The sequence below is a fragment of the Haliotis rufescens genome, unplaced genomic scaffold (assembly GCF_023055435.1).
Source record: "Haliotis rufescens isolate VD_foot unplaced genomic scaffold, xgHalRufe1.0.p SCAF_15, whole genome shotgun sequence".
NCBI lineage: Eukaryota > Metazoa > Mollusca > Gastropoda > Lepetellida > Haliotidae > Haliotis > Haliotis rufescens.
In genome coordinates, this window is record NW_025963835.1 from 21,150,778 (window position 1) to 21,169,947 (window position 19,170).

The 19,170-nt window shown below is 42.8% G+C and overlaps 1 protein-coding gene across 1 annotated transcript in view; it reads left to right on the plus strand.

The window, feature by feature from the left end:
- The window catches only part of LOC124135244 (equilibrative nucleobase transporter 1-like), a 72,337-nt gene that overhangs the window by 12,859 nt on the left and 40,308 nt on the right, over positions 1-19,170 (plus strand). The window contains exons 2-3 of the mRNA XM_048395848.1: positions 7,523-7,569; positions 8,774-8,943. Of these exons, the coding sequence (XP_048251805.1) occupies positions 7,523-7,569; positions 8,774-8,943 (217 nt within the window). The remainder of the gene's footprint in view (positions 1-7,522; positions 7,570-8,773; positions 8,944-19,170) is intronic.

The following is a 19,170-nucleotide window of genomic DNA, read 5'->3' on the forward strand; positions in this document are numbered from 1 at the left end:
TTTTGTCCTACTTTTTGACAAGGTTTCCTGTTGAAAAGAACTTCTGTATGTAATGAAATATCGTTAATATACTATGCTTAAAAAGTAGGGGATAGTGGGAATCAGGACATATCTTCTGATAAATATGGTATTGGCACATGGGAGTGATATGATAGCATCTCCTGAGGAGTAGGGACCAGATCTAATGGTTTTCTAATGGTTGGTGTTATAAGATGGTGGCGCACAAGGTCGTTAAAGAGGTCGGGGGTCAAATTTGAAATTTGCATTTTGTAGCAAATGTCACTAATTTCAGGTAAAACCACCTCTGTTGGCCAGAATTGCGTGAATTCTTCAAGGCACACTTCTGATGAGTCGACAAATGTCAGCTTGTCTTGTTCCACTCGTTCGTGAGGGCAATACCGATGTCATTGAGGGTGGTGGGTGGATTTTGACGTTGACGTTGACGTCTACCATGTTTAATCTTGGAAAGGTCATGGCTGAGTGCTGGTCATGCATGACATGGATGTTTTGCTGTTTGCGGAATTGGGTCACAATCCTGGAACGACGAGCACGTGCTATATTATCTTGAAACGTGCATTGACATTGTCCCGATAGTATCGACCCGTGACTCTACCATGGACAATATCAAACGCCATCGGCCAGTCATTATGATACCACCACATACCATTATGGACCCATCCCCCAAACGATTATGCTGTACGACGTTAAGGTCCATAAAATGCTCATATGGACGCCTCCAAACTCGATTTCTCCGGTGAAGGAAGTCGAGAGAGAACCCCAATAAGTGAAAAAACAACAAACACAATCAGCAAAATGTCGGTTATCTAAGTGCTAACGTTCTGATGCCTCTCCCGATAGTATCGACCCACGACTCTACCATGGACAATATCAAACGCCATCGGCCAGTCATTATGATACCACCACATACCATTATGGACCCATCCCCCAAACGATTATGCTGTACGACGTTAAGGTCCATAAAATGCTCATATGGACGCCTCCAAACTCGATTTCTCCGGTGAAGGAAGTCGAGAGAGAACCCCAATAAGTGAAAAAACAACAAACACAATCAGCAAAATGTCGGTTATCTAAGTGCTAACGTTCTGATGCCTCTTGGGGTGGTCGGGTAGCCTAGTGGTTAAAGGGTTCGCTCGTCACACCGAAGACCCGGGTTCGATTCACGATTAAGCACAATGTGTGAAGCCCATTTCTGGTGTCCCCCGCGGTAATATTGCTGGAATATTGCTAAAAGCGGCATAAAACCATACTCACTCACTCACTCTGATCCCTCTGATTCAAATGACGTGCAGTAAGTTGTTGGATGACACGTGGACGTCGTGCACGCAGACGCCATCTGTGCAGACGACTTCGCACCGTCCCGGCTTGTACTCTTACACCACTGCCAGTCGCAACCGGTCGCTTATTTGAGTAGAAGTTTGCACCCATGTCTTAATGCCACCGGTCTGTCTAATCTGTCCTTGGCTGGAGTTGTTGCCCTTGGGCGTCCAACGACGTTATGTGTTTGTTGGTATGGGGGATCGAACCCCGGACCTTCCGCTCTCCGGGCGGATGCTCTACCACTAGACTACGGAGGGAAACGTTCAGCGTTTGGGCAACAATATTCTGACGTGTGTCCACCTGCACCATGCCAATGGCACGTAAACGTTCAGCACGTTGCAAACGTCGCATGATCAATGACGTTGTGTCCTTAATGATTGACTGTGTTTAATTAAGTGTCTTTGAGAGTCCGGTTCCAAGAAATCATTTTTGGTCTGCTCACAACCGAGTCTGCGTGACAATGGTAAATCTGGCATACCCCTTGCAAGTGCTGTCCAAGGTCACGCGCGTCATAACGTTGTGTTTTGGAGCTTGATTTTTTCGGAAATGTTCTTGTCATATAGATCACTTACTTTCATTGCCAGACATTGGTGTATTTTCCTGTAGTTTCACCTCAACGCAAAATATCCCCTACTTTGTTTGCATAGTATATATAACGGTTGTAAAGGAGGCGGTGGTTAAGTCATTCGCTTATCAAGTCGGGTTCGAATCCCAATATAGATACATCGTGTGAAGTCCATTTCGTGTATCCTCCACCGTGATGGAATACTGCTGGACGTAAATGTTCATATACTCACTGACACGCTCAGTCATTAAGTCTTTTACGGATTTTTGTTAGATAATATATATTAACATTCATACTGTTGGAATCAATATTGATCATATTGGGTAGATCAATACAACTAATGATGTTCTAAATGTTCTCAGGAAACTAGCACAATTCTGTAAAATCTTTATTTAGACATTTAAGTAAATTATGAAAAGCTCTTACCCACCAATGATTGAATATTACAAGTGGCCCGCGAAAATCCGGTTGGAATACAGTAAACTACGTTATAACGAACTCAAGGGGACTACTTATTTTACTTCGTTATAACCGTAGTTCGTTATAAGCATATATACAGCAAAACTACAGCAAATAGTCGGGACCAAAAAAGGAAGTTCGTTATATCCGTCAGTTCGTTATAAGCGTAGTTTACTGTAGATCAATACATCTTCAGCAACCCATGCTAGTCCTAAGATGCGTTAGCAGGATCCGGTGGTCAGGCTCGCTGACTGCATATCATCGTATCCCAATTTCGTAGATCGATGCTCATGATGTCATCACTTGTTTGTCTGGTCCAGGGAGACCGCCTCCGTGGTCTAGTGGTAGAGCGTCCGCCCGGAGAGCGGAAGGTCCGGGGTTCGATCCCCGGCCGCGTCATACCAAAAGACGTTAAAAGATGGTACTGGTTGTAACCCTGTCTGGCGCTCGGCATTAAGGGGCTAAAACAAGGACTGGTCGGCTCAGAGTCAGTATACTGTGTCTGAGTGGGGTATTCATGTTAAACTGCGGCATGGTATCTCAGTGAGCTAGCACTATAAATCGGCATCAGTCCGGACTAGTACAAGCAGCCACACACACACGCGTGCATGCACGTCGCTATATAAGTGCAATAATCTTGGACCCGACGTTAAACCCAATTTCACCTCACCTCATCTGGTGCGGCGTGCCATGCTATGTGTCCTTAAGTTTAGATAAAGTTCAGTTCAGTTCAACTGAAAATATGCATTGAAGTACGCTCCCATGAAAAATACATGTTTCCTGGTGTATTTCACACGAAGTTGTGAAATGTAACAGACGTAATTAATAGCCTTGACATTTTGCCTTATATTTCGCTCTCAGCGCTGTGCATTTAATCTAATTCTCTTGTCCCTTCAAAGCTACGTACATTTATATGAATGTACACAGCCATCGTATACATGGTATATCACATCACGTGACGGCACGTGGCCAAGTGCACAGCGCACAGGTCACAAAGCAGGTAACGTTGGTCGCGAAGGCTCGTGACATCAATCCTTGCACGGCCGGCGGTGTTCGGAAGCTTGAGTGAGTGGGTGTGGTTTTACGCCGCTTTAAGAAATATTCCAGCAATATCGCTGCGGGGGACACCAGACATGGGCTTCACACATTGTACCCATGTCGGGAATCGAACCCGGGTTTTCGGCGTGACGAGCGAACGCTTTAACCACTAGGCTACCTGACCGCCCCTGTTCGGCAGCTTGACTCCTGATGTTTTCTAGGGCTTCGGTCCTCCTTTCACACTGAGGCAGCAATATAGTTTTCATAATCTGGAATGAGAAAGTTGCACTATAATGTGAGTGAGTATGGTTTTACGCCGCTTTTAGCATTATTTCATCAATATTACGGCGGGGGGCACCAGAAATGGGCTTCAAACTTTGTACCCATGTGGGAAGATCCAGCAATATTCTAGCTATATGACGGCAGTCTGTAAATAATCGAGTCTGGCCCAGACAATCCAGTGATTGACATCATGAACATATTTTGTTTGTTTGTTGTTTAGCACCGCACTCAGTAATATTCCAGCTATATGACGGTGGAGATCCGGGGTAAAATAGGTCTTCAGCAACCCGGGTTTGCTGTACAAGGCGACTATGCCTGTCGCTTGTCGTAAAAGGCGACTAACGGGATCGGGTGGTCAGGCTTGCTGACTTGGTTGATACATGTCATCGATCCCAATTGCGTGGATCGATGCTCACGATGCCAATCACTAGATTATCGCACGATGTCGCATCGATATCACTGTTCATTATAAGATAAAGTACATATATACAATGTGTGTAGTTTCGCGAGTGTCCGTTATTCTTCCTCACCGAGGTTAAGATAATGTGATGCGTGTTATATGAATCGAAACCTCGGTTAGCGGAAAACGCCGAATACCTCAAACTGTTCCGATTTTTTTTAGCATTTTTGTAATTAACAATCGTGATTAAAAAAAAAAATAACATAAATCAGCCTGAATTCTAACAGGGTCAAACAAAATGTAGAAAAGCTAAGATTTAGTGAAGATAAATGTCTTTCTTGTTAGAAATCACGTGACAGATACAAGCTCGGTCACATGACCCCAACTCTCTTATCTTATTGGTCCAGCTGTTGGCACACATACCACACTAGTCACAAAGACGTATCCAGTCCATCAGACGGATTATAATCTCATGGTCCTAAAGTGGTTAAAAAAAGAAAGCAAATTAATTTTCCGCAAATAACACGTTCGTTTAACTCTCTTACATTACCGAAGCTAGGGTAACCAACCCTCATAAATATTCATCAGATGTGCCCTGGGGCGGGAGGTCACTGGGGCAGTCCTGTAATGAGGTTTGTCAATCTTCCTGAAAATACTGTCATAAAATAAAGCAAAGCGATAAGGCAATCAGTTAAAAACTGCACATCCTCAGGGAATCCACAGCAGACGTATTTCAAAATTAACACATTGTTTATAGTTTCAACCGTCGTATGGCAGGATGATGATGATGATGATGATGATGTGTTGTGTGTCAGGCAACAAACAAACACTTTTTTATGTAAATTGTGCGAGTTGCGGGTGCTGCCGGTAGAGCAGGACCTGCTTACCCTTTTCGCGAACACCTGGTGTCATCACTGATTTTCATTAAAACAATCATATAGTTTTCAACGCTATTTTGCCTTTTACACCAAAATGGAACTGTCACGGTGGATAATCAAGTCTGATTATTCTCTGCGGTAGAAGTTTTATATTTATCATCCAAAACTGGCTCCCACAGGAGATATCGCTTGGGTAAGATCAAGCGATAATCTACATTGTAAATATCGCTGCAATGAAATTGCATCACAATGCTTTGCAGACCATTGAGATGTCATTGCTACTGAAGCAGTTAGCAGTACATTTTACACTTAAGGCACTGCTTATACTGTCTACAACAAAAGTTGGAAGAATGATGGTGGATGATAAATAAAATCTCACCCTCGTGTCTTTTGATATCAAATATATCAACACTCGTTGATATATTTGATATCAAAAGGCACTCGGGTGAGATTCTCTATATATTTGTATATTTATTTTTTAAATATATATAAACAATATTCTATCTTTGGGAGGATGCTTACAACACGCCGATAGTGAATGTTTACAGTACCGTCAGACAGGGAAAACCCCACGAGGGCCACTTGAAAGGTTCATACCGCACACCGCCTCCGTGGTCTAGTGGTAGAGCGTCCGCCCGGAGAGCGGAAGGTCCGGGGTTCGATCCCCGGCCGCGTCATACCAAAAGACGTTAAAAGATGGTACTTGTTGTTACCCTGTCTGGCGCTCGGCATTAAGGGGCTTAAACAAGGACTGGTCGGCTCGGAGTCAGTATACTGTGTCTGAGTGGAGTATTCATGTTAAACTGCAGCATGGTATCTCAGTGAGCTAACACTATAAATCGACATCAGTCCGGACTAGTACAAGCAGCCACACAAACACACACACACGTACATGCACGTCGCTATATAAGTGCAATAATCTTGGACGCGACGTTAAACCCCATTTCACCTCACCTCACCTCACCTCACCTCACCTCACCTCACCTCATGCCGCACAATGCCCCTCCACCAGTAGCAACTATAACACTTGACCTTGGCTTCGTCTTGTCCAGGGACGACATTAGTGCTGCTTGTTCTTCCAGTAATGTCTGTGACACTTGATACTGAAGCCATTTCCCACATCGATCTCAGTGTTCAGTGTTGTATCTACCATCTGGGGTTAGGGTAGTCCAGTGGTTGGCGTATTGTCTCATAAAACAGTGCTTCCGGGGCCTATGATAGGACAGCCTTGCTTGATACAGCTACACGATTGCTTCTGCTGATTTGTAGGGGTAGCTATTAAGTTTACCAGTATTACACATTTCCTAGCAATTCAGATACACTGCCGGACAAAAGGAATATACACTTGAAGATTGGTTTCGACCAGATAATTACAAACCTTATCAAAACGTTACTGAACTTCTCTTCTGTGTGGATAGGATCCCTCACTCGGACTGACTCTGATTCCACCAGTCCTTGTATTATCCCCTTTATCCGGGGCGCAAGGCAGGGTAACAACAAGTACCATCTTACGTACGTGTGCGTGTGTGTCTGTCTCTCTGTGTGTCCCTGTCTCTCTCTTTCTCTGTCTATCTCTGTGTCTCTGTCTCTCTGTCTCTCTCTCTCTCTCTCTCTGTGGCAGTTTGTACTAGTATCGTAACGTTTAATCCTCTTAATCCGGGGCGCAAGGCAGGGTAACAACAAGTACCATCTTACGTACGTGTGCGTGTGTGTGTATGTGTCTGTCTCTCTGTCCCTGTCTCTCTGTCTCTGTCAAGGTCTCTCTCTCTCTCTCTCCCTCTTTCTTTCTCTCTCTCTGTCTCTCTGTGGCAGCTTGTACTAGTATCGTAACGATATGGCTGAATTATTACCGATGTGAAATTAAATGATAACCCAATCACGCTTGTACTTGTCCGATCTAATGCCGGTTTTCTCGTGCTTGTCCACTGAGACACCACACAGTTTAACATGGACACCCAACTCAGACACAGACGAAGAGCAACGGGTACTTGTGGTCATATTCCTAACTGTATATTCGTGTCGGGATGCAAAGGTTGTGGGTTTGTGTTCTATTCGAGTGTGAGGACCGTACCAGCCCCCGCGGGTGTCATCCAAATGGGCAGCTTGACACATATTTTCAGACAAAATAATAGAACATATATTCGAGAACACACTGTTTTTACAGCAGTACCGGTAGGACATGATCGTTCACAGCAATACCTCGTTCACTCTAAGTGAGTGAGTGAGTCGGGTTTAACGCCGCTTTTAACAGTATTCCAGTTATATCACGGCGTGTCAGCTTGATGTAGGAGGTAAGCCCGAAGTGATGCAGGTCTCAGACGTTTACCACTTCGGTGAAACCCACGAGCACGGGTATTGTGCTGACAAACCTAGAAACATAATCGGGGCGAACCGGGATTCGAACCCACAATCACAGGTTTCTGGCGTCTCCAAGGGACGCAACTCTGCACAGCGAATCGCGGCGCCTTAGACGATTGGGCCACCCGTGCCCCCCACTCTAAGACATATATAGCCTAAGATATGAGTAATGATTCTTTTTCATTCCATGTTTATTTTTCTCAGGTTGGTGTTTGCTGTGGGAACGCTGATGATGACCTTCACGGGTGCAGGTGAAAGACAACGTCCATTATATTTGTTGTTATTGTTGTTGTTGTTGTTGTTGTTGTTGTTGAGTGAAAATGAAGCGTTCGCTCGTCACGCTGAATGCCCGGGTTCGATTCCCTACATGGGTACAATGCGTGAAGCCAATGTGTACAGTCCCCCGCCGTAATGTGGCTGGAATATTGCGGCGTAAAAACCAAACTCACTCACTCATGGACGATATATCAAGTTATCGGAAAACCCCACCGCCGCTAAGGATTGTGCTTGGTCCGAACAGTTGCATCGTTTTAGTCGACTGTTGAGAACTCAGTGCAAGGTCATTATTTGTTACTGAATATACTTAGTCCGGACGTAGATCTAAGAGTGAGTGAGTATGGTTTAACGCCGCTTTTAGCAATATTCCAGCAATATCACGGCGGGGGACACCAGAAATGGGCTTCACACATTGTACCCATGTCGGGAATCGAACCCGGGTCTTCGGCGTGACGAGCGAATGCTTTAACCACTAGGCTACCCGACCGCCCCGTAGATCTAAGAGATCCACCACCTGCCCCCGCATGTCCCTTCGTTACACGGCCATGTTTGTCTTGCTTCTTGGGCATAAACCTATAAGTTACTAAGCTCCTACATAACATGTTGTCATAGCTGTATGGCTGAAATATATGCCGATACGACGTCACATCTACGTCACTCACTCCATATGCTATGTGACCCGTGAAGATCCGGGGTAGAATAGGTCTTCAGCAACCCATGCCTGCCGTAAACGGCGACTATGCTTGTCGTAAGTGGCGACAAACGGGATCGAGTGGTCAGAGTTGCTGACTTGGTTTATGCATGTCATCGTATCCCAATTGCGTGGATCGATGCTCATGATGTCAACCACTGGTCCAGACTCGATTAAGCAATATTCCAGCTATATGACGGCGGTCTGTAAATAATCGAGTCTGGACCAGACAGTCCAGTGACTGACATCATGAACATCAATCCACGCAATTGGGATACAATGACATGCATCAACCAAGTCAGCAACTCTGACCACGCGATACCGTTAGTCGCCTCTTACGACAAGCATAGTTGCCGTTTACGGCAGGCATGGGTTGCTAAAGACCTATTCTACCCCGGATGTTCACGGGTCTGCTACTGATAAACTTGCAACAGGTTCTACCACCATATAACAATTAAATATTTTCAACTTATTCCCATTCATTCCAGCCTTCCCCTGGTTGATCGTCCCCGCGATGAGTCTGACCGGTGTCGCCGGCACCGCCGTCCTCCTCACCAACCTCCAGATCGCGAACTTATTCGGCCGGCGGAGACACACAGTCATGTCAGCATACGCCGGTGCTTCGGTCTCCAGTGCCCTCATCACATTTCTCATGAAGGTAGGTATCACTCCGCCCGTGTATTAGATTTCAAAACCTTCTTATGTATATGAACGATGACATTCGCATAGGGTGTACTTATCATCATACTGATAAGTTATCTAATATAAATATAATTGTAATATCAAATAACGGCTGTCAAGGGGCTGCTTGATTACGTCTGAAATGTCCCTATCAAGATCTGGGTTAGAATAGGTCTTCAGCAACCCATGCTTGTTGTCAAAAGGCGACTATGCTTGCCGTAAGAGGCGACTAACGGGTTCGAATGGTCAGACTTGCCGACTTGGTTGATGCATGTCATCGTATCCAATTGCGTAGATCGATGCTCAAGATGTCAATCACTGGATTGTCTGGTCCAGACTCGATTATTTACAGACCGCCGTTACATAGCTGGAATATTGTTGAGTGCGGCGTTAAACAAAAAACAAACAAACAAACAAGCAAAGCTATATTTATGTCATTGCTGGAACAAAGCACTTCATTATGATATAAATACCGCTGTCTTATACTCGAACAAAATATTACGTCTGTTCATCATGCAATGAGGGGATACCCGGGGTACCCGGTAGCATATGATGGTATGGTGAAAGGTAAGGTGAGGTGGTAATGGTAATGGGGTTTAACGTCGCGTCCAAGATTATTGCACTTATATAGCGACGTGCATATACGTGTGTGTGTTTGTGTGGCTGCTTGTACTAGTCCGGACTGATGCCGATTTATAGTGCTAGCCCACTGAGATACCATGCCGCAGTTTAACATGAATACCTCACTCAGACACAGTATACTGACTCCGAGCCGATCAGTCCTTGTTTTAGCCCCTTAATGCCGAGCGCCAGACAGGGTAACAACAAGTACCATCTTTTAACGTATTTTGGTATGACGCGGCCGGGGATCGAACCCCGGACCTTCCACTCTCCGGGCGGACGCTCTACCACTAAACCACGGAGGCGGTCGTATGGTGAAAGGAAACTGGGGCATTAGTATTAGTATCTTTCGTTTTATAAGACACTTATATAGATAAAGTGATGAGATTCACTGATGTACAGTAGCACATATGTTAAGAAATACACAAAATAATTACATGACACGGATTGTTCTCCTACATGTTTCAACTTTACACACACACACACACACACACACACACACACACACACACACACACACACACACTTACAGCATAGGGTCGTAATAAAGGCTTTTTGTGTTCCCTTTGAGAGACTTTACCACTTGAAAAGCACCACACACGTTGTCTAACCGAACACTAATTCTTCACATAATCATATCAGTTGATATATAACATACATGGATACCGTGAAAAGTTTGTCTCACTTGTTGTAAAACATTGAATGAAACCCTGAGACAAGTAAATAATGCACGGTGTCCTTGAGTATTCAACGCAAACGATAACAGTGAAGAAAGTGTTTTAGTCGAACATAAAATATTACAAAACTGGTATTTCTAGTAAAGTTACATAAAGTTTCCAGCATTCAAATATATATAAACTGCCGGGTAAAAGAGAGTACACACCTATGTTTTGATGGTGGCTAACATGGAACAAATAGAAATGGTTATTCAATGGTGATGTGTTTGAATCGGGTATTATAGTGAGTGAGTGAGTATGGTTTTACGCCGCTTTTAGCAATATTCCAGCAATATCACGGCGAGGGACACCGGAAATTGTACCCATGTCGGGTCACACATTGTCCCCATGTCGGGAATCGATCCCGGGTCTTCGGCGTGACGAGCGAACGCTTTAACCACTAGGCTACCCGACCGCCCCGGGTATTATAGTGTCGTGCCTTAATTGGCAGTGTTTCGACAGCCTAATAACGTTTTGATAAGGTTTATAATATTTTTGCCAAGTCGTATATAAGGTATATTTCCCAAAGAAATAGTAACGAACGGGTTCCGGGGAATAACAGAATTACTGTCACCAAATTGTGTTTAGTTCCACAACCTTGACCTTTGCCGTGTAATGTTATTTAACATTTCCAGGCCATACTAATGGTTTATATAAGATGAGTTGCATCTGAGCCCCAGTTCAAGGGGGATCTGTATAATAGCCTTTCTAAGGTACTGGGTGATGACGGTTAGACCTGAATTAACGCTCTCGTCTCCTCCACATCGATCCGATGGTAATGGACGCATTTGATGACAAATTAGAACGGATGCTGCATAACTGAACGTTGTATGTTGGGGAGGTCGGCGATGTTCAACAGTTGGGACTTCATGCTTCGGTCCTAGTTGTAGTGGCGACCTAGTTGTCGTCAAAGTCGCCGTGTACCCCGTGTGACGTCAGCCGTCACCATGTTGACCTGGGTCACCGTTCCATAAAGTGAGCTAATGCTCCCGTGCTTTAACATAGACTTACGACTGTCGTAGCTATGATGCTTTAACAGAGACTTACGACTGTCGTAGCGATGATGCTTTAACATAGACTTACGACTGTCGTAGCTATTATGCTTTAACATACACTTACGACTGTCGTAGCTAACATAATTTAACAGAGGTTTACGACTGTCGTAGCTATGATGCTTTAACATAGACTTACGACTGTCGTAGCTATGATGCTTTAACATACACTTACGACTGTCGTAGCTATGATGCTTTAACATAGACTTACGACTGTCGTAGTTATGATGCTTTAACATACACTTACGACTGTCGTAGCTATGATGCTTTAACATAGATTTACGACTGTCGTAGTTATGATGCTTTAACATAGACTTATGACTGTCGTAGTTATGACGCTTTAACATAGATTTACGACTGTCGTAGTTATGATGCTTTAACATACACTTACGACTGTCGTACCTATGATGCTTTAACATAGATTTACGACTGTCGTAGTTATGATGCTTTAACATAGACTTACGACTGTCGTAGTTATGACGCTTTAACATACACTTACGACTGTCGTAGTTATGACGCTTTAACATACACTTACGACTGTCGTAGTTATGACGCTTTAACATACACTTACGACTGTCGTAGTTATGACGCTTTAACATACACTTACGACTGTCGTAGCTACCATGATTTAACAGAGGATTACGACTGTCTTAGCTACCATGATTTAACGTAGACTTACGACTATTCGAGCTCCCATGATTAACCGTGAACTTACGACTATCGTAGCTCCATGATTTAACGTAGTCTAACGACTGTCGTAGCTCCCATGATTTAACACTGAGTTCGACTGCCGTAGCTCCATCTTTAACACCTAGTTCGACTGCCGTAGCTCCATATTTAACACCTAGTTCGACTGTCGTAGCTACATATTTAACATAGACTTACCACTGTCGTAGCTACGATGCTTTAACATACATTAAATAGTCACTAGACAAAAGTGAAAATATTGAACATGGGAATTAATCAACTTTATATACGTTCTAGTGACGATATAATTAGGAAAATCAAGGAAAACGTTGATACACATTTTTGCAGGGATTTTCACACAGGCGTGATAAGTATCTTGAGATACTGGCTTTAAACACAGCATCTGCATTCAGTACAGGGATGCCCTAGAGGGGTTTTAAGTATATTTGCTCTTCTATCACCCGATAACATTTATTTAACACGGAGGTACATGGACTTCTGGTTTAACACAACTTTCCGAACATGAAAGTATGAAAGAAAGTCAACATTCGAGAGAAAGCTCTTCAATAATGCAAGTGTGTCTGGCATAAAAGAGTGCTGGTAAGGAACAGTTCCAGGAACCGTGGAATGTTTTTATAGTGCCTACTTCTAAGATTATAGCGGCTAATGGTGGCTACTCCTGATGGCAAAGGGTAATTCAGTTAAGCTGGTCATAAGTTGTACACACTTTGTTTAGCTTTACGTCTTATCGATAGTGTCTCCAAACATGGATGACGATCAGTGACTATTCCAGCTGCTTCCAGTTGGATCTGTTCAAGTTCATCAGAGTTGTCATACGTTTGGTTGTCCCAGATTTCGGTAACGTGTTCGAGAATATGCCAGTTTAACAATGTTGAGTTTATATATGTTAAACACCTTACTGTTTTCCTATGCGATATTGTTGCAACGGTATTACGACAGTTAAAAATCTTATTGTCATACATATGCAATAGTATTACGATAGTTACAAACACTGTTGTGGTAATATTGTAATACTATTTCATTAGTTAAACACACTATTGTAATAATGTTTCAATAGTATTACGATAATTAAACACACTCTTGTAATAATGTTTCAATAGTATTACGATAATTAAACTCACTATTGTGATAATGTTGCAATAGTATTATGATAGTTAAACACACGATTGTGACAATGTTTCAATAGTATTACGATAATTAAACTCACTATTGTGATAATGTTGCAATAGTATTATGATAGTAAAACACACTCTTGTAATAATGTTTCAGTAGTATTACGATAATTAAGCACATGATTGTAACAATGTTTCAAAAGTATTTCGATAATTAAACACACTATTGTAATAATGTTTCAATAGTATTATGATAGTTAAACACACTATTGTGATAATGTTTCAATAGTATTATGATAGTTAAACACACTATTGTAATTATGTTTTATTAGTATTACGATAATTAAGCACACGATTGTGACAGTGTTTTAATAGTATTGTGATAGTTAAACACACTATTGTAATAATGTTTCAATAGTATTGTGATAGTTAAACACGCGATTGTGACAATGTTTCAATAGTTTTATGATAGTTAAACATACTATTGTGATAATGTTTCAATAGTATTATGATAGTTAAACACACTATTGTAATTATGTTTTATTAGTATTACGATAATTAAGCACACGATTGTGACAGTGTTTTAATAGTATTGTGATAGTTAAACACACTATTGTAATAATGTTTCAATAGTATTGTGATAGTTAAACACGCGATTGTGACAATGTTTCAATAGTATTATGATAGTTAAACACACTATTGTGATAATGTTTCAATAGTATTATGATAGTTAAACACACTATTGTAATTATGTTTCATTAGTATTACGATAATTAAGCACACGATTGTGACAGTGTTTTAATAGTATTGTGATAGTTAAACACACTATTGTAATAATGTTTCAATAGTATTGTGATAGTTAAACACGCGATTGTGACAATGTTGCAATTGAAATTACGACAGTTAAAAACATTATTGTGATAATGTTGCAATAGTATTAGTACAGTATAACACCTTACTGTGATATCTTTTCAATAGTACAACGAAAGTTGAATTTACTATTGCGATTATGTTGCAATAGGTTTACCTCGAAAAAGTTTATATTGGGTATTCCGAACGACAGTTGCGGGCTTTGTGACAGATTCCGTCAAAATCATCGTCTATCTGTCGCTTTAGTGCAATAAAATATTGGAAGTTCAACGGAGGAGACTTTCCAAAACCTTAAAAAAGTAATGAGGTACTGCTATACATTCTCGGCTATTAATTTGCTATTAGGCATTCAAGAAAACACATTTCGACTGTCACTTTCCCGATCTGGTAAGCGACGTTCGGATAAAGAGTCGTTCTGATGTGGTCCGTAATGCGATGTCCTCAGATCTTTGTTGAGCAGTAGGGAGAACTAATATCTGATTTTAATGAGATTGACATCAAACGTTAACGGTAGACAATCACAAGGGTCCAGTAGCAATGCCCTGTCCAGGCCCTGACGCTGTAACCGGTGCAGTGTGGGGAAGAGCGACATCTACTACAGGATCATCATGTATTCCCAGGCTGGTCTGGGGGATGAAAGCTGAGCTAGTGGACTTCACGATGCTTAAATAACGCGTTGTTTGATTGATAAGTTTCAAGCTTGACCGCACTACAAGTTAGTCTGTGAGTCGCCCTCCGTAAGCAATTGGTCGTGTTTGTGCAGTTCAAGGTGTGATGACCAAAGACCATACCTTTATTAGACAAATCCTCCTAAGAAAATATACAACATCCACAAATACTTTGGAAAATGTTGACAACCTGCAAGATAGTGTTTTGTAGAGGCTTCGTGTGTCTCAAGTGCATTCAAGTGGACTGCCTTTTCGATCATTATGACAACGGCGTTCATATTTACATTTGGACTTGTTTAGAGCTGTTATTTATGGACCTCGGATGGTAAACTCCAGACCGGAGTTTTGTCGGATCTGATGTCGTACCTGTTTTGTCGTACCTGTGATGTCGTATGTGTTGTCGTAGCTGTTTTGTTGGATCTGTTTTATCGTACCTGTGTTGTCGTACCTGTTTTGTCGGTTCTGTTTTGTCGTACCTGTGTTGTCGTTCCTGTTTTATCCTACCTGTGTTGTCGTACCTGTGTTGTCGGACTTGATGTCGTACCTGTTTTGTCGTACCTGTGTTGTCGGACCTGATGTCGTACCTGTTTTGTCGTATCTGTAATGCTGGACCTGTGTTGCCGGACCTGTGTTATCTTACCTGTGTTGTCGGACCTGATGTCGTACCTGTTTTGTCGTACCTGTTTTGTCGTATCTGTAATGCTGGACCTGTGTTGCCGGACCTGTGTTATCTTACCTAGTGTTGTCGGACCTGATGTCGTACCTGTTTTGTCGTACCTGTCGTACCTGTGTTGCCGGACCTGTGTTGTCGGACCTGATGTCGTACCTGTTTTATCCTACCTGTGTTGTCGTACCTGTGTTGTCGGACTTGATGTCGTACCTGTTTTGTCGTACCTGTCTTGTCGTACCTGTGTTGCCGGACCTGTTTTGTCGTACCTGTGTTGTCTTATCTGTGTTGTCGGACCTGATGTCGTACCTGTTTTGTCGTACCTGTGTTGTCTTACCTGTTTTGGCGTACCTGTGTTGTCGGACCTGATGTCATACCTGTTTTGTCGTACCTGTGTTGCTGGACCTGTGTTGCCGGACCTGTTTTGTCGTACCTGTGTTGTCGGACCTGATGTCGTACCTGTTTTGTCGTACCTGTCTTGTCGTACCTGTGTTGCCGGACCTGTTTTGTCGTACCTGTGTTGTCGTTCCTGTGTTGTCGGACTTGATGTCGTACCTGTTTTGTCGTACCTGTCTTGTCGTACCTGTGTTGCCGGACCTGTTTTGTCGTACCTGTGTTGTCTTACCTGTGTTGTCGGACCTGATGCAGTACCTGTTTTGTCGTACCTGTGTTGTCGGACCTGATGTCGAACATGTTTTGCCGTACCTGTCTTGTCGTACCTATGTTGTCGGACCTGTGTTGTCGTACCTGTGTTGTCGGACCTGTGTTGTCGTACCTATGTTGTCGGACCTGTGTTGTCGTACCTGTGTTGTCGGACCTGTGTTGTCGTACCTGTGTTGTCGGACCTGTGTTGTCGTACCTGTGTTGTCGGACCTGTGTTGTCGTACCTGTGTTGTCGTACCGGTGTTGTCGTACCTGTGTTGTCGTACCTGGGTTGTCGTACCTGTGTTGTCGTACCTGTCTAGCGGACCTGCATGGTGCTGACACCCCCGTGGAGATATAATTGGTCCACCAACTCCGCTGCGATGGCTCTGGTCACCAGGGTGGGTCACGTGGTTGATTACCATCATCGTACCCCGAACACTGTAATGTAGTTCCCGGAGATTTTAGAAGACAGGTTATTCTGTCTTGACAGACCCTAGCTATACACTATGATTTGATGACAAACGGAAACGAATTGAAGAACTATATTAGGTCCACGACTGTCGCTAGTGTGTGTTCTATTAATATGAAATCCAAGTCGCGCGAGAGTTTCGTGGGTCTCTGAGAGAAATGAGAATTAAAGTCGCTTTGTGTGACCGGGCCCTTGCCTTATTAAACCTCTTGACTCAGTTCGTTGAACAAAACAAGGTCTTAAACCCGGCCTTAAATATCTGAGAATCTCGCTTATGCACAGGAGACAGGGACTGAAGAAGAAACTGATAGTGATCCCTGCTAATAGCGGGTGCGTGTTACTCCTTCATCCGTCGAAGAAGTACAAGGAATCTTCTCTTCAGTCAGCGGCATAACATATACATGGCGCCAGCTTAATATACGACGTCAACGCCAGAGAAAAAACAGTTTATTTTATCCCACGAAACAGATTCCATTGGGCGTCAAAGACAAAATAACGGTAAAAGTACATGAATGGATTACGGACAGTGATTGAATAGAAAATGAATATTTCCGCGCAATATGTATTTGCATCGAATTTGCCACACAGAGTATTTGACGTCAATTATCAATATATATTAAGCTATTTTAAAGAGTGAGTGAGTGAGTTGTGTTTAACGCCGCTTTTAACAGTATTCCAGTTATATCACGGCATGTCAGCTTAATGTGGGAGGAAAGCCCGAAGTGATGCAGGTCTCAGACGTTTACCACTTCGGTGAAACCCACAAGCACGGATATGGTGCTGACAAACCTAGAAACATAATCGGGACAAACCGGGATTCGAACCCACAATCATAGGTTTCTGGCATGCCCGGCGCCTTAGACGACTATTTTAAAGAGCTGCCACTGGAATGTATGCGTGTCCTTTTAACATTCAGTCCATATATAATTTATACTTTCATACTCATATTAGAAGATGCAAATAATGAAACACAGTCATATTCCGGCAAAACGTTTGTATATTAAGCGTGACATTGACATACCTTCTGTGAATTCTTTGAGCTTTGTTTTAAGGTATCTTAACATAAATTCTTTAAATTAAATGTAGCAACAAGTACAACGATGTTTATTTATTAAAAATGGTGTTTTAGCATCAAATCAAAAACAATTTAAACACATTTAAAATAGTCACACATGCACCGAGAAAGAGAACGTTGTTTGAAATCCCGAAAAAAACCGAAGTCCGCCGAGTGCAGCCTGCCGTGAGCTGAATAAAGCAGTCGAGCTGGCCGAGATCGCGTCAGTTTGTCACGCGCAGGTCACATGACTCGGGACAAGTAATTGTGCCAAGTCTCCTCAAACGATGTGGCGATTTTTTCATGAAGGCTGTCGCATGACTTATTGGTTTCCAAATCCTCCGACTATCAGGATTTCCCTAGTTTAATCAAGAGATTTTCTTCTTTCATCATATGTTTTGCAGGACTTGATTGCCCTTTCGCGAACACCTGGTGTCCCTATTTTGCTTTTTACGCCCTGTGAAGTGAGTGAGTGAGTGAGTTGGGTTTAACGCCGCCGTTGGGTTTATTCCAGTTATATCAAGGCGTGTCAGCTTAATGTGGGAGGAAAGCCCGAAGTGATGTAGGTCTTTACCACTTCGGTGAAACCCACGAGCACGGGTATGGTGATGACAAACCTAGAAACATAATCGGGGCGAACAGGGATTCGAACCCACAATCATAGGTTTCTGGGGTGCCCAAGGGACGCAAGTCTGCACAGCGAGTTGCGGCGCCTTAGACGACTGGGCCACCCGTGCCACCTACGCCCTTTGTGATCGGTTTCGGCAGATATTCGACAAAGGCGCGGAAGATGCGAGTTTTATTCCTAATATATTATATTTATGACACAGAAACACACTCGGTCAATAATCACTTTATCTCGATACATCGTTTAAACTGAAATAGCCTTATGACCCCGTCAACTTGTCCTTTAACAAGGCAATATGTTCTAATATCGCTTGTCTCAAACTAACTCGACAGTCCCCAGAACATCGAGTTAACGAGGTGATATTAATCTGGTTATCACACAGATGAAAACACAGACATCCACAGGCGCCATGGCATGTTATTTTGCAGGAAAGAGGTTGCAATATAGGGATTAAAACAAAAGCAAACAATACCCCTTTAAAGATGGATTGAAACATGAGGTTTGTAACTGATTCATTTCGTTCATAAAAGATTCATGAATCATTGACCTACGCCTGCAAGAGGCTTATAGTAATCAATACTGCAAGCCCCTCTCTCTGATCTGAAAGATGGTTACGAGCGCGAAGTAGTGGCGTACGAGCGTCACGACCTGTTGCTCTTGGTGGCAACTTGACAGCGCCTTCTTGTGTTTCAAGGCCGAATGTGAACTAAATCTATCCCTTTTGTCTGTTCAAGTTTTGAAAATATTCACATAGTTCCAACTTTAGTATATCTCGGAATGGGATATAAGCGGTATTTATTTTGGAACAAGCCCGAGTCTGTTTGATTTACTGAATGATTTCATAATGCGGTTGACCTTCACCACTGTTGATGCGAGTCAGCGTCTCTTACATGTATTGACATTTGGATGATATTATTTTGTGTCACTATGAACTACCCCAAAACAAGACAGATATTTCAAGGATATCTTTTGGATGATTATGATGATGATTATG